Raw genomic sequence first — 23,267 nt, 5'->3', positions numbered from 1 at the left:
TTTTGGAATTTTGAATGTTTCATCATTCTCTGCCTTTTGCTTTATATATACTAACTTCTTCGCACGCTTGCTTGCGAGATGCTTTTTTATTTTTATTTTTTATTTTTAATTTATTTTAGAATTAAAAAGGATAATGGGTAGTTGTATTCCATAAAAATATGATCAATTATCTGATTTTTCTTTTATTTTTAATTTTTATATATGAAAAAGTATGAATTTACCATATCCTCATTTAATTAATAATTTCAATTCTTAATATTTGCATTAAGAAACAGCATTTTCTGGTATTTTGAATATTTCACCATTCTCTGTCTTTTGCTTTATATATATATATATATGATAATTTAAATTAGTCTAAATTAATTTAATATACTAAACGGTGAGTTTACTGCTCTGTCCAACTGGCCTAACCCACATCTACCGACAAGTTATAGAGTAAAGATGGTAAATTTCATGATAGGTGAGTGATAAAATATATAGGATAGAGATGGTAAGTTTAATGATAGGCAAGAGATAAAATTGGGAAAGATGAAGTGTTTATTGTTATGTATTATACGCATAGAAAAATGTGTTGAATGAGTTGTGTGCATTATATTGTTTTGACAATCATATTGCGTTTGCGTAATTTGATGTGAACAGTGAATGTGTTGTGTAAATGTTTGTGCTTTAACAGTGAAGTCCTACAAGCATTTTAGAAGAGAGAAGGGTGGTGGCGGCTTAAGATAGGCGAGGAGGAGGAGGTGGCCGAGATTTGATTGCGGTGTCTTTGGGTCTTTTTTTAATTAGATCTTAATTTTATTTGTTTAGTTCTTATTTATTTATTTTTAAATTGAATTTCTTATTTTTATTAATATTTAATAGTTTTAAAAAAATTCTGAAAGAAATTTAACATATTAACTAACATTTATTTGTATTTTGCAAAGGACTCACTAGTGTAGTAGTTTAGAACAATTGCTCCTAGCATTCATGCAGTGTGTGTGAGTTTAGTAATAGTAATATCATCGCCCCTCTCAATAGAAAAAGTCTTTAAAAAACATTTATATGCATTTCTTATTCCCATTCTAATGCTTGGTTTGTCCAATTTCCACTAAAACATGTTTTAATGGAGGAGCTGTCACCTCAATAATTCCATGAGAGCTTGAATTCACAAGAGAGGAGAGGAGAGGGTCTAAGTGGTTCATCACAAGAGAGAAGATGATCTTAAATCTGATTGGACCAATATCACAATCACTTTGCCACTACATTTTCCACGAGCTCAAATAAATACCTCAATTATAGATATTGACATATACACAATATTTGACCAAAAAAACAGAAAGAGAAACAAAACCAACAAACAATAAACCTTGACTCTTTGCATGTAAGAGGAATAACTCTTTGCACCTAAGAAGCCAAAAGAACTTTCCAACCCAAAATAGCAGAACAACTCTACCCGTTTCGTTACAACTAAGCCGTTGTAAGAAATTTTGTGTGCATCGGTTATATATAACCTCCTTACGACATTGTGCGTATATACAGTCTCGTTGTCTTTCGATAAAAAAAAAAAAGAAGTATCGTTGTCTCTCTATGAGATTGGGGCCTCAATTTCTCCTCTGGAATATTAAGCCATTATTTTCTTAGTCTCCCTGGACAAGGGTTGTTGGTGCTGAACAAAATCAAAAGGAAAAAAGAGGAAGACGAAGACGAAGATCGAAGGCGTGCTTAATTTTGGGAAGACGTACGTCAAGGGGCAGAGAAGCACATATAATGGTTAACAATGGTACAGGCGGGGAAACTTATTTTTTAAGGGCTGATACAAAAGATTCAGTGCAGTTATGCTATGTAAGAAAAGTTTCCCCATATGGGCTATGGCGTGCCCAAAACCCCTTGATGCAAGCTCTCCCCGTCCTTGTTATGAGAATGATCATCACCATGTTCTTCACTCATCTTTTGGTGCTCGTGTGCAAACCCTTGCACCAACCACGCATTGTTCCTGAGATTCTTGTGAGTACTGCATATCCTTATTACTCTATTACAAATTATTTATAATTCGGCGTAAATATTGTCCTGTGTCGGATATCAATCCACAATATTTGGACGACCACCACTGTAGTTTATATGTGAGATGACCATGTGTTTAACTGGTAGAAAATAATATATACTAGTCCTCCTGCGCCATATTGCCCATATGCTGAAAGGATTGTACCTCTAGATATATGTTTTACATGAATTGACATAACATGCTAATGGTCTTAGTCTTTCTACACGCGTGCCATTTTGGCCATTTTATGCGGTTGTTATAAATCTGAAGAAGAAAAAAAAAATCCTTTTTCAAGAAAAATATAAGTCAAATTGAAATCACAGGGTCCTGGTGAGGTGCGTCGAAAAAAATGGTTATTTTGAGCCTTAATTAAGTTCTATATTGTTACTGTGTGCTTGAAAAATTTATGTTTACCACGAAAAAATAATTGTCATTAGAGCATTTTCAGTGCTAATTTAAAATTTTCAGGGAGGCATGGCATTGGGTGTTGTGATCTTTTTGAAATCAAATATATTTCCTTTGAGTAGCTTGTTGATGTTAGAGACTGCGGGAAACTTTGCCCTTGTTTACCACATGTTCCTGGTGGGTTTGGAGCTTGATTTCAAACCAATACTACGTGCTGGGAAGAAGTCACTCAGCATTGCCCTTGCTGGCATTGTCTTTTGTGTCCTTGTTGGTTTCGGCTTATTTCGCTACTTGCTATACAAAGACTTTGAATCCCAAACAAAAGCCAAGGGCACAAAGTACGGCCCTTTCTTTTGGGGCATTGCCCTTGCCACCACCAACTTCTCTGACCTCGCCGGAATCCTGGCGGACCTAAAACTTCTCTACTCTGATGTTGGAGGACTCGCCTTATCTGCCTCCGTTATCTCCGACTTGTGCTCATGGTTTCTTCTTTTGACGGGAATGGCCATAGTCAATCATAATCAAATTTTAGCGGTGACGTCCACCTTGGCTTTTGTAGGACTATGCGTTTTCGTTATACGTCCGGCTCTCTCGCGGATTATTAACCGAATCCGCGAGGGAGCCCGTGAGAGTAACAACATCGACTACCACGGGCTTACATGTTATGTCATGGCTGGGGTTGTGCTTTGTGGGTTAATTACCGATGCAGGAGGATCACACTCCATGGTAGGGCCTTTTGTATTTGGAGCTATTATGCCTAGGGGAGAATTCTCAAACACTCTTATAAAGAAGCTCAGAACTTTTGTGCCAGTGGTGTTGATGCCTATCTACTACTCCGTCAACGGCGTAAGAGTCAGCGTTGACGATATTCTCAATCTTAGAGATCCAGCATCGGAAGCAAAAACTGGGACTAACATATATCGTGTAGTCGCTGTTTTCATCATAGCTTTTGTGGCTAAGATTGTAAGCACTTTCGTTGCCGGCTTATTCAACAAAATGTCACTACGGGATAGTCTAGCTCTTGGATTTCTCATGAACACCAAAGGCTTATTGACAATGATTATACTCAACGCTGCTAGGGACCTAAAGGTACATACATACATACTACAATATATTGATATATATGGCTTCATGCGAGAAATTTTATTATGGTACTAGAGTACGACCATGTGGTATAGCTTGTACACGTTTTATAATATGGGTGGACGACATGGTTGTTATTTCCCACTTTAGGGAATAGTATCAATAAATATCCATTTATATTATAATACGTGTGGATAAGTTATACCACGTGGACTATACTACATACTACACTATAATTTATGTGGCTAAATTATATTTAATTATATATATATATATACATATTACTGAATCATATGTATGTATGCATGTTGAACTCGATACTGGGTATCTTTTAAATCGACCCTTGTTATGTGGTATTTATGTTGCCAGGTCTTGAACAGACAAACTTTTTCACTAATGATGGTGGCGATTTGGATGATGACATTTTTTGTTGGGCCGTTTCTTGCCGTTGTTTACAAGTCGACTAGTAGGCCTTCCACGCAATACAAACAGAGGAATATAGGAGGCCTAAGACCGAAAACCGAGCTTCGAATCCTCGCATGCATCCACACCTCACGCGATGTCCCTGGAACAATCAACCTCCTTGATGCTTCTAATCCAACCAAACAATCCCCTATTCATGTCCTTGCCGTCCACCTTGTCGAACTAACTGGGCACACATCGGCGATGTTGCTTTTGCGTGACACTTCCGGAACTAATACTACCAACACCAATGATGTATATATGTCTGAAAACTCCTCTCCCTCAAGTTCCTTTGAACTCTATGCCAAACAAAGAGACAATGTCTTCGTCCAAACACTCACAGCGGTGTCTGCCTATACCACGATGCATCAAGACATATGCAGCATGGCGGAGGAGAATCGTGTTGCCCTTATAATCATCCCATTCCACCAGCAATATTCTACAACTATGGATGGAGGAGGACCACTGCAAGATTCAAATAACTCGCATTTGAAGAGCCTCAACAACAACTTGATTGCAAATGCACGGTGCTCTGTAGGTGTCTTTGTGGATCGTGGCCTTGGTAAATCCACCTACTCCAACTGTCGTCACCACTTTGCCATGTTGTTCATTGGTGGCGTAGATGATCGCGAGGCATTAGCGTATGCGGGGAGGATGGCTGGTCATCATCAGGTTAGGCTAACCGTTATACGGTTTAACCTTAAACCAAATAAAGAGGGAGCAGAAGTGAATGTTGGTATTTTGGAGGCAATGGAAAATTTAGGGAGGCAAAAGACACTTGATGACTTGTGCATGGATGAGTTTAGGTTGAGGTCAATGACCGATACCTCCATAGAATTATTAGAGAAGCTGGTGATAAGTTGGGAACAAACCCTTACAGAAATAAACGCCATGGAAGGTGACTATGATATGGTCATAGTGGGAAGAAGGCATGAAAGCATGTCAAACGACATCGCCACAATGTTTCTAGATTCTAGCAACGACTCTAATGAGATAGGAGTTGTTGGAAATGAATTGGTATCTTCAGCCTCTTTGGCTACTACATCCATTCTTATAGTACAACAGGGTGGAGATTCAAATTATGCTTGAGGGATTGGTTAAGGGAGATCTTGTTGGAACAGTTTGAGCATATATCATATCATCATGTACTACTTGGCAGCTTGGTTCATGAAGTACCACTCACTAAATGGTAGCATACCTGGATAGATCATCTTAGTTTTCTCTCCGTCATTAATTTTCTTCCCTTTACCTTGTGATCCAAATCAATGTAACATCGCAAAATCTTATATTCTCATTCTTTTGTCCCCTTATGATATTCTATATTAAGGGTTTTTATCTCAATTGGTCCTTGAGGTTCACAGACTTATCACCTTTTGTCCTTTATATTTTTTTGTGACATATAGTTGGTCCATAATGTTACTAAGCGTTTATCAAATTAGTCCATTCCATGAGATTCCATCAAAATTTTTGTTAAAATGCTGACGTGGCACATATGTGGAGTCCACACATCTAATTCTATTGGGCCACGTGACTTTAAATAAAAAATATAATATTTTTTTAAAAAAAACATTAAAAAAAATTAGAGAGAGAGAGAGAGAGAGAGAGAGAGAGGTAGAGAGTGGGTCAGGGATGGGGGATGGGCGTTGGATCGCTAGCAAGGACCAAAATATTGATAATATCAACGAAATATCACCAATATTATCTTTTTTTTGTGTCTAGGATATTTTGGAACATATCCATACACATATTCTATAAGGCTTAACTGCTACAGTGTACTATGAAACATTGATCAATTCTTACTTAACCCCCTCAAAGTTAAAGTGACCCACTTTGAGCCCTTGACCAAGGTTTCGTGTGTCACTTAACCACTTTCAATCAGAGCCATCCCAAGTTTCGTTAAAATGATGATGTGGTAGGGGTATATTGGTCAATTCAACTGAGCTAGGATTTTTCCCACCAATCTGAGGTTGTGACGTGTACTTGTGGACCCCACCTCTAACAAATGAGAAGATAAAATGATCGAATTGATCTGAGCTGCCTGGAGAACAAAAAAACCCCAAATTGGCTTCCTCCTCCCATAGAAGAAGATAAAACCTTAGAAATTAGAGGTTGGCTTTCCATGAAAATTGAAGATGAAGCCTGAAATAATTGATGGAGGGGAAGAGTTGGATGTGATGGCACCGCGTTGCTTTTGTGGGAAGATAGCTTGCTTACAAACTTCGTGGACTGAGGCCAACCCACTTCGAAGATTCCATGTTTGTCCGAAATCATCAGTTATAAGTTTTGTTGTTCAAAGTCTGTGAATTGGGTTGAATTTTTTTTTTATTAACTGCTATTAATGGTTGATGTAGAGTATGAAAAAAGGATGTGGGTTTTTTGTTTGGGTGGATGATGAATTTCCTCCTAGAGAGAAGGCTCTGGTGAGTTGGCTAGTTAGAAGATTGAAGGAACTTGAAAAGGAAGTTGGGCGTCGTCAATCAAGAGAAAGAAAGTTAATAGGTTGGGTTATTCTTTCCTGGGGTTTAGTAATGTTGTTGTTTTGGCAATTTCTGTAAAAGTTGCCACAAAATTTGGCCATTAGAGGTTGGCGATGGAGGAATTAGGCATATTTTAGAAGTCTGTATTTTGCAATTGTATGTAAAATATCATGTATTGGTACGTATGTAATAATGGAGGAACATGGTTTGATTTTGCAACTGTATGTAACAATGTATTGGTACTTATATAATGAATGTAGTTTTTGAACACAATGTGGGAGTCAATTTTTGGATTTTGGTACTTCTATAATGGTATCAAAAGAATTACCAAAACAACAGTACCTCTAACACTTCCTAGAAGGTACGAAAAAGAGTATACAAATCAACTTATGTAATGAATACCTGGAAATAGTTCATAACATTGATCAAAATGCATCAAGCTGGAAACAGTTTATAACATTGATCAAATCCTTATAGTTTATAACATCCATCAACTCCTCACAATTTATAATATTACTTTCAATCTGGACCTAAGATCAAAATGAATACCAGTACTTGATACTATTGAGAGGTTTGTCCTTAACAGTTGGACTTGCAAAATAATAGTTAAATCAAAAGCCCTATTTGAAAGGGTTATCCTTAACACTTGTCCCTAACAGTTGGATTTGCAAAATAATAGTTGAATGAAAAGTTCTTCATAAGAGGCATTTTAACAAAACATAGAACACTTGCACATCATCAGAATCTCTAAGGCTGATAACCATCTAACAAATCCTTCTTATAGGTAAATTTCTTCTTCTTGGTAGGAGATTTGAACCTTTTTTTTTTTTTTTGTACCAGTGGCAAAAGGGTCTCAGGTTGAGAACATTGGCCAGTTTGAGAACCTAGACAAGCTTGCACAGATTCACTTCCTTGCACAGATTGAGATCCTTGCACAGTTTGAGAACCATCATTCCTTTTGGTAAATTTAATCCTCTTTGAGGGAGACTTGAACCTTTTTTTTTTTTTTTTTTGGGCAGTTTGAAGCTAAGGCGTTTCAAAAGCTTAATGTTTCAAAAGCATGTGGGGTTTGAGAAGATTGGGCAGTTTGAGAACACTGGCGAGTTTCCAACCTTCTTCTGACCTAAAAATTGAAGCACAAGGCAATTACATCAACTACATCCCATACCTCTTCCTTTAAACATATATCAAAGGAAAGTCACTTACAGGTTGCTTGGCTCTTGATTGTCTTGTAACCCTTTTGGTTGATGTCCTGTCAATTGTTTTCTTCACCTTTGGTTTAGATAGGACCTAACATAAGAAGAGAATCACTTCAAAATAAATAATAAAGATCCAAAACAAATATGTCTTGCCAATGTTTTTTGGGAAGAGACAAACCTTACTACTAGTGCCTTCTTTGCCTTAGGGTAGCTCCTCCTATTATGGCCTCTTTGTCTATAAATTGAACACTTGGTTTCCAAGTTATACCTCTGCAACTTGGTGGCTGTAGGATTAGATTTGCATGGTTGTTCACCTGCTGACCTCATCATCTTCTTCCTTGGTCTCCCATGTTTTTTGTGATAAAGTGGTGGCATCAAAGGAGGCCTATGACACTTAGGCCACAAGTCTTCACTTGTCATTGGGTGAACCATTGGACTGTAAGCTCTCATAAAAGCTTCTTTCTTATAACAAGCATTAACATAAGCAATATGATCCCCATTTAATTGCCCAATGGCAACACAAGCATGCTTGCATGGGATCCCAGTGATATCTCATCTTCTACATGAACAACTATGCCTTGCCAAATCAACCACAACCTAACTTCTATAATGGTTTTTGACCTCATATAAACTCTCCCGGCAAGCTTTGGAATGCATCAAGCTGATTCTTTCTTCGTTTTATCCAAAATGCCCAAAATCCTTGGACTAAATCATGTTTTCATCTCTCACAAGATATTCTTCTAGTTTTCATCAACAACATAATATAGTATCTAATCCTCTCTAGCATGATTAAAATGAATTTGTCTCTGACTTCTATAAGGACGCCATTAAAAGCCTTACACATATTATTTAAAAGGATGTCACACTTGGAATGAGTTTTAAAGTGAGTTCTACACCATTGTGATGGATGTAAGGCTGCCACCCAATAAAATGTAGCTTGGCTCAACTGTGTCATATTTTTCATCTCAACATCACACCATGGGATGATTGCGCTCCTTGCAATTTTCTTCATTTGCAATTTCAACACTAATCCTTTATGACCAGCAAGCCAAAAAATTTCTTCTAAGTGTTTGAGGCAATGTCTGTGCTCAGTATTTGGAAAATTGTCATGTACTGCATCAATCAAGCCTTTTTACTTGTCTGTGATAAAAACATATCCTGTGATGTTTTCGATTCCAAGGTCCTCTGCCAATAGTTGACAAAACCATGACCATGTTTCATAATTCTCCACCTCAACCACTGCATACAGAATAAGATACATGCCATTGTTATGATCCACACCAACAACATATAACAATTGTCCAGGGTGATGACCTTTGATATGACAAGCATCAAATCTTATCATTAGCCTACATCCCTGCAAAAACCCTTGTTTAATTGCTGCCAAGCAAATGTAAATCCTCTGAAACCTTAGCTTTTTACCCTGTAACTCACATTTGATAATGACTGTGCTACCCACATTTGTCCTTCTTAATTCAGCAACATAATCCCATAATAACTCATACTGTTTTTCATAAGTCCTCTTATTATAGATGTTGCCTTCAGCCTTACCCTATATATTTGGGATTTAGAAGCTATCGCAGACAAATCTTCTTGTACCTGGTGCTTAAAAGTTCCTATATCCCAATTATATAGTCTAGACAGTTGAGTAGCACATCTCTAAGCTAACCATGTTGAGTTAGCATGAAAGTTGTGGTCAATTGTCCTACAATCAAACACATTAACCAACTTCTTCATTTGAACTCATTCACTGCTGAAGCAAAACAAACCTATTTGCAAGCAGACACTGCCCTTACCCTATCATGATTATTGCATTTGAATTTAATCATCCTCTTGTTTATAATTGAATAGTTCCTAATTGCTTTCCTGAATAGGTCAGTGGTTGCAAATCTTAAACCCAGCTTAACAGGGTTGCGCATGTCTGTTTCTGTCCTAAATTCTTCAAATTTAGGCAATTTCCTCTTCATTTTCTTATGGTTCCCATAATCCTCCTCATCTAAGCTACTATCCAAGCTCTCAACATCACTTTTAGCTACATTAGTTGACTCCTCATCTTCATCTACAAGGGTATTTGGGTCTTCAACTGATTCAGGGTGGTCTACATAATTTTCAAATGTTTTATCATCCTTTTTCAACAACTCACATTCATTTTCACTATGCTCATAGCACTATCAACAAAATCAAGGTCATCTTTCTTGAATTCTTCTTCAGTGTCTTCATTCTTGTCTTTCACATCAGTCTCACTTATGTCCACCTTATTACCCTTATTGTTCAGGGACCCATCATCATCACTTGAATCCCAATCTTGAACTATGCAAGCAGGCCATGATAGTAGGCCGCCCATCTTTATCATTGATCAGTGGCCCAATGCCTTCAATAAAAACCCAATTTTCATGATTGTTTAGTGGCCTAATATCCTCAGTAATAGGCCCAATGTCCTCATTCAAAGCCATACCTTCCTCTTCACTGTCCTCATTCAATGCCAGATCTTCCTCTTCACTATCCTCATTCAAAACCACACATACCTCTTCACAATCTTCATTCACTATAACACCTTCCTCTTCAGTGTGCTGTACATAAATTACCACCACTCTCTGATAAGAAAGTGGTACCTTATCACACAAACTTAACAGCTCACGATCTTTGTCTATATCCAGTAAATCATCATTTACTACTCCTTTAAGTGATACTTTCCCCATGTGCCCAAGTAGTTTCACTTGCTCCCACATCTCTAACATATTTATGTACTATATATGGCACCAATCCAAATATCCTATAGATCCTTCAGTATAACACCACTTGTTGTGTTTGTTTTTCACAATTCTACCACCATAATGCACTTCAAAAGTCACCAACTCTTTATCCTCTACACACGAACAAAAAAGGTTTGCCTTTAAGAGCTGCAAAATAGTATGATAAGCCAATCATTAAAAGCAAGACAACAAATATGGTTAGATTAATGTATTCAAAGCCAACTACAAGAAAACAAAAACAGGACCACATCAGAAAAGGTATACTGCATTAGAATCCACTCTTCCGACAACATATAACAGAAAAAGACCTAAAGACTATCCATTTGTACACAACGCTGATAACTATCAGGTCAAGATTCTTTCCAACAAAACATGGCAAGCTTCTTTTTCAGGAAACATGTCCCTTTTCAGAAGGTTCACTTACCGTAGACAGGTTGTGCTTCTCCTGCTTCTCGCCAAACGGGCATCATCGTCGAGTCACGTCGCTTCTTCTTGCCTTCAAGATTTCGAAACCAACTCACAGCGCTCTCCCTCTCTCAATCGTATCCTCAAACCCTATATCCAAAATCCTCAAATCTCAATTTTCCCTCCCAAGCTGATTTCCTCTTTTCAGTTTTGAGTTTTCATAGATTATAATGGCTATTTTGTGAGAGATGAGGTCCACAAATCCACATCAGCAGGCCCAACGATCGTTTTATCTTCTCAGTTGTTAGAGGTGGGGTCCACAAGTACACGTCACCACCTTAGATTGGTGGGAAAAATCCCAACTTAGTTGAATTGACCAATAAACTCTTGCCATGTCATCATTTTAATGGCACTTGGGATGGTGTTGACGGAAAGTGGTTAAGTGACACACGAAACCTTGGTCAAAGGGGCGAAGTTGGTCACTTTAACTTTCAGGGGGTTAAGTGGGAATTGACCAATTTTTCAGGGGGCACTGTAGCAGTTAAGTCTATCCTATAATTATCGATAATATCGACAATAATATCAGAAAATAATAATATCAACATCAATAATTTCTTATCCGCTTCAACAACATTTGGCCAAAATATTGCGTTAATATGGATAATATCGCGATATGCACATGCATGGAAAAATGGGGAAAAAAAACCCCAACAACATAAAGGGTGCCATATTTAAGGTAAGTTCACGAACTTATATTTATATTATTGTAATTTATACAAAAATATTTTTTGTGTGGACCGGTGCATGTGAGAACAAAATAATAATTGCATGTTAATTCTTTGAACTAATTAAGTAATGTTATATAATTGTTCATAGGATAATATGTTTAATGTTATTTATTATTTTATTATCGAATTGTATTATTATTCATTATCAGGTTTTATTATTCCATATTATTTTCGTAATTATTTGAATTTTCTACCATCATTTTCTTTACTTCCTATTTAATTCTTCTGTAGAATAACTTTATTATTTAGATTCTCTTGGATAACTATCTCTACTATATTTTTTGGCAAAAAAATAGTTACCTAATTTCCATGACAAATAAATATAGGAACGTTTAAGATGTCTAGTGGAGTTAATAGACGTGATCCAGCTTGGGAACATGAAGACCCAATAAACGGAAACAAACATGGCACAGTTTGTAAATATTGTGGTCGAGTAATGAAGAGTGGTGGAGTAACACGACTTACTCTACACATAAAGATGATGAAGACAGAGAAAAATTTGAACCTCATAGGAAGTCTATGTTGTACCAAGTCACTCATGTATTTTACCATACAATGTATAAAGTGTAAAATAATGTAGTAAATTATTATAAATAAAGGATTATGGTGTGTTTAATCTTCTTTCATTAATTACTACATATTTGCTACCCTCACAGTGTTTGTCAGCTCGTTATATAATAAACTTAAATCAGTTAAGGCTTGGAGGTGGTGTGGGTGGGGTGGGGGTGGGTTGTAGGTGTGGGAGAAATAGAACAAACGGAGAACGCAAAGCGGAGAGAGAGTAGAGAGGGAGAGCAAGCAGATGGGAGAAAGGGAAAGGGGGAGGTGAGGGATGCTACATGATATTTTTTTTTTCTAGTTTTAATCTTCTTTTTTTCCTAAAATATATATATTTAAAATGCTTTATGAATTTTAAGTTATAAAATATTTTAAATATATTAATTTTTTATTTAAAGCCACGTGGCTCTATATCATTGGATATGTGGGCTCCACATATGTGCCACTTCATCAATTTAACAGAATTTTGAAGGAGGGATCAATTTGATGTACCATTAGTAACGTTAGGGACCAACCATGCCACAAAAAATATAAGGGACTAAAAGTGATAATCTCGTGAACCTCAAGGACCATTTGTGATAAAAAGTCTATATATGTTCGAATTCATTTTATAAGTGTAAACCATTTCACAAATGTACTAAGTCCCGTAGATCTTCCTTCTTATTCAAATTATTGGACGTCTAAATAGAGATCTCGAAACAATAATGCAGTTGCTAGTGAAGGGATGTTACCATTGTTGTAAAAAAAGTGGTGGAGCCTACATAGAGAAAATAAGGAAATGATATTCAAAAAGCTTAATGATGATGTTGGAGCTTAATGAATATGTTGGAAGCTATCCAATTTGCCTATAAATAGGCTTCCCATTGCTTAGCAAAACACACCAATGGAGAAGAGAGGAAAGAAAGGAAGAGTGAGAGGAAAGAAAAGAGAGTGAAATCTGAGTGTTAGTGAGTTCTATCTGAGAGAATTCTGTTAGTGTAAATACCAGAAGAACAAATATAATTATGAGAGAATTCTGTTAGTGTAAATACCAAAAGAACAAATATAATTCTACTCCCAATATTCAGTGGTACTTTTCAACTCTGATTATTTTATTTTTATAACAACCATGTATATATGTTAAGGTTTCCTAGTCATCAAGGAAATGACTAACCAACCTAACACAAGATGATGATCGTTCAAGCCCGAATACTAACACTCTTTAAATTTAATGGATGTTAACTCTCAATAACATCCAGTGGCCAATATGGTCATTTGTGCTTTTAAACAATTAAAAAACAAACTATTTTTTCTAAAATAAATCTAAAAGCTCTTAAATAAATATGAAAAGATAAAAAATGAAGGCACCTCTACTTGAAGCACCATGGAGGCACCTTGCTTCTCGTCGGTGACTCATCAAGGTTTTTGCATATCCATTCTTAAGACAGAGAGACCAAAATGATAAACACCACTGATGAATCACCCAAACCCTAAACTCATCTAAGAGTTTGGCTTCTCCTCGAACCCCTCAATGCTTTATTTGCAACCTCAGCCAGTCACAAGCTAAATCCAACTGATACATCAACAACCCTATCTTATCTCTCAATGGTGGCTAATCAGCTTCCTTTTCGAAACCTGTCATTCTTCTCCCTACACTTAGAATATCCTCAACCAAAACTCATTTTACCAAATCCTCGATGTGTTAATATTATCATTAATTGAACTCTAACACAAGACCACCTACGTACCTCTAAAGTAAGATTTATTTCAAGATTTTGGTGCACTAATATATGTTTAATACTTGTGGGTTGTGTTGATGTGTTCCTAAAGGTTTTGGGTTTTGCAGCATTTACGAGATTACTAAATTGGCCTTTAACACCCATCTACCTTTCTTTTCAAAATCAATTTAATCTTTTTTTCTGTTTTATTTAGTTAGATTTAGTTTTCAATAATATTATTGTACCACATTCATTGACCACTTTGTTGACAACCTCTCTAATAAAGGTGGACCCTACTAATATATGTAGGACCCACTTATATTAGAGAGGTGGACAACAACAGTAAATGTGGTATAAATAACAACACTCTTTAGTTTGTATTGGATCTTTGATTTGGTTGTTATTTTATTGAGTGCAATTTTAGTTTTGGAAAACAAAATTGCGTTATAATGTGATAGAATGGTAAAATTGACTTTTTACAATCAATTCTAGTCAAAAGGAATGTTCCGTTCACAAAGACTAATGGAACGGGTGTTAGTGTTATAAATGAAACATGTGTGGTCTAAGTGAAATAAGCCTAAACCTTAGGGGGGTGTAACTGAGATTCTCCTAATTAATTTATGAATCCCTAGAGTAGTATGACATACGGTCTACCTACTATGTAGTGGTCGACCACTATCACCTTACATATTAATGCGTCATTGGTTCACCCATGAATTGCACACAACATACTTATATGCTAATAACTTGAGTTAAAAGCTCTAATAATATGTGCTCGTAAGAGCACTTCCACCCATCAAAAAGGGGCCTAGGCTCCAAAACAAACCCCCAGAAAGGAAAAGTTGCCATGGCAAGAATTAGACTCATGAAACTGGACAAGCTTGAAGGCAAGACTTGCTTAAGATGCTGACTGAGCTAACGTTAAAGGTCAATTTAAATGCCAAAAAAATAAAAATAAAAAACCCAAAAAAAACAGAATTTTTTTTTTCTATAAATACCTAGTCATGTTATTATCACTTCCCACACCAAAATTCATACAAATTCCTCTCTTCATATCTCATGTAAATAATGGTTGCCCTTGGGTTGCCAGGGCAATAGGTGGGAACGCATCAAAAAATTGCTAGCGTAGTCACTATTTATGTAAATACTGTTTGCCCATACTTGCCCTTACCCTTTGCCATTGCACAATGGGGTAGAAGTGCTCTAACATGCTTTAGTTTCGTTGAAGATTTTGACAAAACTAACCAATTGACAGGACCGTCCCGAATTTTAACCCGAGATTTAAGCATCACACCCATGCCGGGTTCACTCCTTAAATCTCGCTACAGAGATGATTAAGGGCACGAGACTTTCACAAAAGTCTCCTAAATTGAACATTTCCCAAAATTTCCACCTGCACAAAACGCATTTTATAACCCAACCGGCAGCATGCACAATATAATCTCATGCAATTACATAAATGGCCTCCGCCTTCAAATGATTCTAGCAAAACTGCCCACAGAGTTTTTAAAATAACTTAATGCATCAACATGCATATACCAAATTCCAAATCTATTTATGCACACCTTCACTTGCTCAGTGAGTCTCAATTCAACCAAGTTTCGGGACCATCAACGAGGTCCAAACCAATCTCAATAAGACCACCTCACAAACTGGACAAGCATGAAGGCAAGCTACATTCTCACCACATTGCTTGCCAGAACACGCCGACTGAAGTCGCCCGCTACATTCTCACCACCATCACACAATCACAATATGGGGGGGTACGTGGGGTAGTGCGTATAGCACTGTAAGCTAACATTCAATCGCTTTATTTACTTTTAAACATCCACACAATTTAAATATATAAAATATAATTTCTAATCTTATATAAACCTCAACAAATAAAGCATAACATAAACTCCCCCATTTAAATTCATCAATTTATATCATAAACCCACAATATCCATTTAGCTCAACAACGCTCCAGACCTATCACTAAGGTCATTCTAACCTTCAAAGAAAGGTAAGACTATCTCGGAAGTCTCACGGTCAACCTAGGGTCAAACGGGCCTGCGGGGCCCACAACCTCCAAATTCCGATCCGAAAGATCCTATAGGTTCCACAGGCTCTAGGACACATGTCCTGCAAGTTTGGTCTAGATCGAACGGTCGGATCGCTCACGATCGCACGATCGGACGGTCACTAAAACCCTAACCCTAGGGTTGGCATTTTCGGAGTATCCGGGACTCCATTTTATGATCCGTCGAATCCTACACGATCCTGGTAATACCTAGATCAACATATTATAATTTCAGGACCATCCGACGGTCCAAACCTAGTGAATCCGGAAAATACGCGAGATGCGATATCCGTTCGGAACTCTAACGGTATCCAAATTGAGATCCGAGCACACCTACGCGCTCGTGACATCGAGAGGATCACAATGGGACAAAAATGCCCTCAGCTACAGTGCCCACGCACGCCACACATGGGTGTCAAAGCGATATCGCATCGCCGGAAAACCTCCAAATCGTGAGCCAAGACTCCTACCCTAGGTAATACACCTAATTTGGAGTCACTTTTGTTCTTGGACATACCCCAAAAACTGACCGGAAGTGGCGGAATCGGAGGCCGAAAACCGGCCAAACTTCCCTCTCTTAATCGATCTCCAAAACGCACAAATCTCCGAATCTAACCAACGGTAGCAAGACTTGAGAGGTTCAAGATCCATACCGGATCGTCGGAAATGGTGGCGGATGCCGTCTTACCCTTAGTGGCGGTGGTGCATGGCGGCGGTGGCCAAAACAAGCCGTCGGTGAAATCGTCACAAGGAGAAGACCGGAGAGAGAGACAGACGGGGGTCTTTTAACCAAAACCCACTTCAAAATATTTACGATTATGCCACTGAGCTTCTTTTGACCATATCTCTCGTTACAACTCGATTCGAGCCTACACGTGTCTACGAACTCATCTCACCGTGTTACGCAACGGTACAACCGAAATTCCCAAATTCCTCCCGGGTAAGAAAATGACCAAAATACCCTTGTTATCCCACGGGTAATTTCTCAATTCCACTTAAATTAATTAAACATGGAATAAATTTGGGGTCGGGGTGTTACACCAATTGTTTTTAAATTGCAACAACCAGCAAACTATAAACCAAAAATTCAAACTATAGTAGCAAAGTGAAACTTCACCCAAATTAGAGGGACCAAAATTGTAACTTGGCGTTTAAACATACATCAACAAAGAATAACTAAGTTGAAAACTCCAATCTCATACATGGCTAATTCTTCCTACTACTCGGCATGGATAATGATGCCCTCTAGCCTCGACATGTGCATATGCTACTTTCACAACTGAGTAGATAACCTTGTTATTAAAAGTTCATAACCTGACAAAAATGCAAACTAAAATCTATTAAGATCATATCTCCAGCAAACACATCTTCTTTCTCTATCCCAACAATATATGACCTTTACAAAATTAGTATGTTTCTTGAAGCTTTGAGAAACTAGTACGTATAGATAGGTAGCTTATTGTTACCTTGTTATCACCCTTTGAAACCTCTCCCTTTTTAAAGACAACAAAGACAATGTCTTTATTTTTCTTAGCGTATCTCAAACGGATGTGTTAAAAGTGTCACATAGACATTTAACGGCCAGAAATAACTCATCACATCACTCCAATTGAATTGTCAAAGATGTTGTGGAATAAAGGCTTAAGTTTCAACCGTTATTTTTTATGTTTGCAAAAGCAAGGTGTTCAATGATTATTTTATTATTATTTAAGACACATGGATATTACTTCACTTAATAACTTTCATTTATTATTTTCTTTCTTTATCTTGTCACTTCACGCTAGGCTAATATTGAATGATTTAACCGTTACAACTTTTTTCATGTACCGTTAAACAATTTTTTTTAATTACAAATACATTTAATTTTGTCTATAAACACACAACCTTTTTCCTCATGTTGTACGTTACTCATTTAATTTTTGTTTATAAATACGTTTCTTTCATTTCGGTTTCTTCAAAAAAAACAAAAAAACAAACAAAAAAAGAAGAAGAACTTGTGCTGAAACACAATTCCTCTTTCATACCAAAAATTTTCCTTTTCTTTTACAGTGCATTGTCAACAACCCCAACTTGTAGTACTTTAAATTAAAAAAAATTAATTAATTGATTGTTTTTTTCTATTTTCTTTCTTTTTGAATTAAAAATAATAAAATTTATATTCAATTAGGAAGTAATAAATAAATTAACACTAAAATATAATAAAATAATATTTAATTTGACAATTCGGGTGGAGTGTAAAACGGTGCAGGATGTCAAATTGCCACATTAGACATCAAATTTAAATTTGATGTTTGAAATTTGACATCTCTCTTGGAATTGCTCTTAGGTTTCTCCTCCAATTCTAACTCCATTTCAAAGGTATTTCTGGGCCATTCGGTAATGTTGTATGGCCCCCATTATCGTTTTACAAAATTGAAAGGGTGATAAACACGTTTGATAAGCCGTCATATGAAAACACGGAAAACGAAATTCCAAAAACGAATTCAATATTGTGCTTCAACTTTGAAAACGTTGTTTTCCATGTTTTCAAAAATGGATTCGTAATCAGGAAACAAGTAAGTAGAAAACTTCTTAGGTTTCTTTTCTTGCAGCACTTCTCTTTTCTTATTTTAGGGAAAAAAAAAATGAAAGCCTCTCATTTCTCTCTTCCTCTCGAAACTCCTACCTAGGGTTGGTCGTGGTCCGGTTTCCACCTTACACCGACACTATTCAACGATGCGGTTCGGTGCAATTTTTACAAAAAATGGAAGGAAAACGCACCAACCTGGACTACCATTTTCGGTGCGGTTTTTCGATTTTGGACCGGTTCTTTTTTTTTTTTTTTTTTTTAATGGGCTTCAGTAGCATTATGATATGCTTGTCTGGTCCTATATCAAAGCTTGTTTACTCAAGTTTGGTTTTCATGAGCGGTAGATTTCTCTAATCATGGATTGCATTACCCTAGCTTTTTCCTTTTCTCCTCCTCAACCTTTTACTTGAGAGTCAAATAATTTCTATGGATAAAAGTTTGAAAGTTTCTACCTTTATAGCAAATAAAACTTGGAATACTACTCCTCTTCTATGTGCTTTATTATCGCAAGATATTGTTGATTGTATGGGGTTTTTTTTGTTCTAGCAGCCTGACGAATGGGCTTGGGCTCTGTAAGAAGACGACGAACAAAATCTCCCAAATGCCTGAGTTCGAAACCAAGCTCCTAAAAGAGTTTTTAGAAAATCTGATGAGCTTTTAAAAGAACACTCTTAGGTTCACTTTACTAACACCCAAATAAGCATGATAAATCCACTAATGGCTTAGCTTGAGGAGCCTGTGGCATGGGAGCTAAGCTTTCACAATTTTAGCAATTTGAGAGAGAGAGAGAGAGAGAGAGAGAGAAAGAGAGAGAGGCATGAGTTCCTTATAGAGAACAAGAGCCCGAAGTGAAGCAGGGGAATATTAGCACTACTTCTACCCTATGGGGGAGAAGAAGAACGAACGAAAGAGGGGATTGGGTGTCTTGAGTGAATTCTCAGATGCTTGACGAAGCTTGGTCAGGCTATCAATGGTTGTTTTTCTAGGTAGCAAAAGCCCTCTTTTATAGGCGTCAAGAATCCTAATTTTGTCTGGTTTTCTCTTCCTTTTCCTTTGGTAGTTCCCTACTTAGTCCTATTTTGGTGAAATTCTCTTATAAAGGCATATGGGTAAGGAACCCTTTGTGGTTCCAACTATTTTGACGCAGCTGGACCTCCCCATAAGGGTGAGGTGCCACTTTGCTTTTTCTCAACGTTTTCAAAACAGAGCTTGTAATGGGGAAGGAGATGGGTGGAGCCTTTTGTCCGATGGGTATTTGCCCTTTACCCATGAATTTCTGATGGTTATTGCCTTGGCCCTTTGTCTGACTTGTTTGAAGTCTCATCAAAGGTGGAGCACGATGACATCTTTTCTACAAGCTGCTGGGCTGGGCTTGTGTGTAACGTTGGGTTGTTGGCTTATTATCTATAGTGGATTTTCGCCAAACTACTGGAAAAGGCTTTTGCTAATTTCTTTGGGGCACTCTATTAATGTGGGTTGGGCTAAGTATTATGGGGTAATTTTCTCTTCTCTCTTATGCTAACCCATGTGCTTGGGTTATAGGAACGGGCTTGAGTTTTAAAGCCCCCAAGTGGCTTAAAAACTTGCATCCCTTGAACCCTCAATGGGCCTTGTGATTGCTCGTTTCCTTCCATACCACAACCTTTTCAGTAAGCCCCGGTTAATTTGTGTGGCTTGGGCCCACTTAAGCTCGTGGCATGGTTTGGTGTTAGATGATAGTGGCTCTTGAGCTTGCATGATATCTATGCTCGTGCTTGGGGTTTTATTATGCCATATTGTGATAGGCTATAATTGGGCCAAGTAACACCGAATGAGCATGTGAGCGTGATTTTGTAATGTCAGCATGCTTTTGGCCCCTTCTGCACATGCTTGCTTGACATGATTCGTGGCTTGTAGCTTGTGTTGGAGGCTCTTACAAATTCTCTTTTGTCCTGATTGAGCCTATTTTGCATTCAATCACCGATGAGGGAGATATGATTGTGTTTGATGTGTTTGTTGGCCAAAGATTATTTGTATGGTAGTTGGGTTTAGCCCCTTGGATTTTTGGGCCTCAGATTAACATTGATTGAATTACTATTGTTCATACTATCCCTATAGATTCATGATAAATTGATTTGGAAAAATTAAAGGATATAAATTACCTAACCTAAGTGGAATTTTTTTTTATTAAGAGTGCTTATAAAATCCAACCACCACACCCCCCCCCCCAAAAAAAAATCTCAATTCTCAACTTGTCAAGAAACTTTGGAAGCAGAACATTCTCCCCAAATTAAAGTTTTTTGCTTTGTGAATGTTACTTTAAGAAATTTACATATACCAACTACAAAGTAACAAGTCCATGGATAAGAATATAAATGAAAAGTAATCTTAAAAAGTTAGATTCACGAGACCTTCCTGTCATATGTATATTGTATCCTAAAATGTTCCTAGTCATAAGATCACCAATTGGACAATGGTGATCTGGTGATCTGCAAAGACTAGTACATACTATGTCTGCTCAATTGGGAGGATGGCTAGTCTCAAGTCATTCCGTGTAGATACATTAAGACAAGTATGTAGGTTCTCAATAAAGATGAAGTTCACTGAATGCGATCAAACTAAGAATTCTTGTATGGAAGTTTTATGCACAAGTGTCAAACAAGTAATTCTAGGCTATGATAATGCAAATTAGTCCTCAAACATGAGACATCACAATTGTCTTTGAGAATACTATACAGTCACATCAAAAGATGTGACTTAAAGATGTCCCTCAGGATATCCAGCATGACCACAGAGGCATGTGAAGAAATGTCGTATTAGGGATTTGACACAAGTTAATCGTACCCCAACAATACACCATAGAGTATTGTGTTAGAGAAATACTGAATTGCATTGCAATCTCAAACTGACTAGGTTCTCTAAATGAATTCTATTTAGCTTAGGTAACTATGACATACGGCTAGGTGTCAGCTATGGTTTGTGGAAGCCTTGTAGGACTAATTATAATTAGTCTTTGCCAATAGAGAGAATTGTTTGGAGGGATACATTTCATATTCAATTTAGTAGAATCATACTTACCCATGACCTCGCTAATTAGAACTTATAAGATCGCAATCCAAAAATGAGTGGATTGAGAATTAGAAGAGAAGAAAGATTTGTGGCTTGGTCAATGTCAAAGGTCAACCATTAACTCGACACTTGACATAGTCAACAAGGATTGACTGAGATCAATATTTGTATCTCTTCCCTCCAAGTTTCTTGTTCTCTCATCTTAATCATCCTTGGTGAAGAGCTTTTGGGAGGTTCATATCCTTTGTACCTATTTGAAGAGCCATAGTGGAGCATCAACAAGCAAGAGATCAAGTCCATTACTTGAACACCTTAATAGGGTTTAAGATTCGCTCCAAGGGTAAACATTCTTCATCCTTTTCTTTAAAACTATATTAAAGAGTCAAAAGTGCAATTTTTGATAAACCTAAAAAGATTGGGACTAATTGGACTCACATGAGTTTCTAGTTTTTGATTTTGCTTTCGCTAATTTAATATGAGATATGTTAATGCTAGATAAATCATTTTCCTATACATAATGAGTTTTGAGAAATACCCAACACATAATTTTCCCTTCAGGTTGCCAATTCGTTCTAGATTGCATAGATTTAATCCTGCCTTGAACCATGAGCATGCTTTGTGTAACACATCCAAAAAACATACAACATCTTCTTTCTCAGTGCCCTTTTGCTATTGCAGTTTGGAATTGTGTTTCTCATTTTTCTCATCTTGCAGCCCATCATTATGATATTATTGAGTGGTTCCATTCCCTTACTTGTAATGCTAATTTTTGGGAACCTAATGATTTTTGCAAAGCTTTATGCATATGTTGGCAAGTTTGGTAGGCTCAGAACAACCTAATATTTCGAGGCATGCGTCCTCATCTTGCACGAGTCCTCAATGTTGCGGTTAGATTCATTTGGATTATTATTGGCGGACCAATCACAAACCAATAATTGGACCAAGTATTGCACCTATCAAATGGCTTCCTCCTCCTCTTGGTTGGTACAAAATAAAATTTGATGGCTCCATGAGATGCAACCATGCTACAATTCGCTTTGTTATTAGAGATGATAATGCACATGTTGTTCTGGCTGGTGCTAAGAAGATTGGTCGCAATTCGATTATGGTGGCGGAATGTTTAACGCTTAGAGATGACTTGGCTTATGTTATTTCGAAGAGATGGTCCAAGCTCTTAGTTGAAGGGGATTCTAAACTTGTCATTGACTCAGTTTTGAAGCGATGCTCGACTCCCTGGTGCATTAACCAACTTGTTCAAGATATTCTACATCTCAGAACATTCTGTGATCAAGTCTCCTTCTCTCATGTCTTTCGAGAAGCCAATGCGGTTGCAGATGCTCTTGCTTCCCTTAGTCATTCTCTCTCGCCTTCAAAGTTGTGGGAGAGTGTTCTCCCTTTTTTTGTTGTTTCTTCTTTTTATTTGGATTTATTTGGACTTGCATGTCCTAGAGGTTCGCGTCTTTTCTAATTTCCTTTCTCACATTAAAAAAAATAAATTACAATGATGAATATCTTATTTTAGAACATTAAAATACTTTCTAACTCTTCAACTGAATCTTGAAAGAAAAAAGAAAAAGAAATGCATTAGACTATAAAAAATTGTTTTATAGTGCGAATTAAAATGCAGACAAGACTTTGATTTATATATTGATGGATTCACCATTCTCTTTAGGATTCACAAGATATCGTCACACACAACTATTGGATTTGCATTCACATTATCGAGGACCCAACCCTCAAA

At 37.1% G+C, this 23,267-nt stretch overlaps 1 protein-coding gene and 1 pseudogene across 1 annotated transcript; both read left to right on the top strand.

Moving 5' to 3' along the window:
• The first annotated feature begins 2,494 nt into the window (after positions 1-2,494).
• On the top strand, positions 2,495-5,236 carry LOC103330795 (cation/H(+) antiporter 15 pseudogene; annotated as a pseudogene).
• A 788-nt stretch (positions 5,237-6,024) lies between these two features.
• On the top strand, positions 6,025-6,720 carry LOC148916737 (uncharacterized). The gene is made up of 2 exons (XM_089053120.1): positions 6,025-6,243; positions 6,322-6,720. The coding sequence occupies exons 1-2, from the start codon at positions 6,103-6,105 to the stop codon at positions 6,523-6,525; spliced, it is 345 nt and encodes a 114-aa protein (XP_088909246.1). The 5' UTR covers positions 6,025-6,102; the 3' UTR covers positions 6,526-6,720.
• Positions 6,721-23,267: the final 16,547 nt, after the last annotated feature.

The sequence above is a fragment of the Prunus mume genome, linkage group LG5, assembly GCF_029339155.1.
Source record: "Prunus mume cultivar Tortuosa linkage group LG5, ASM2933915v1, whole genome shotgun sequence".
Lineage (NCBI taxonomy): Eukaryota > Viridiplantae > Streptophyta > Magnoliopsida > Rosales > Rosaceae > Prunus > Prunus mume.
Note: the sequence above shows the minus strand (reverse complement) of the source record. Positions and strands in the feature narration are given on the sequence as shown.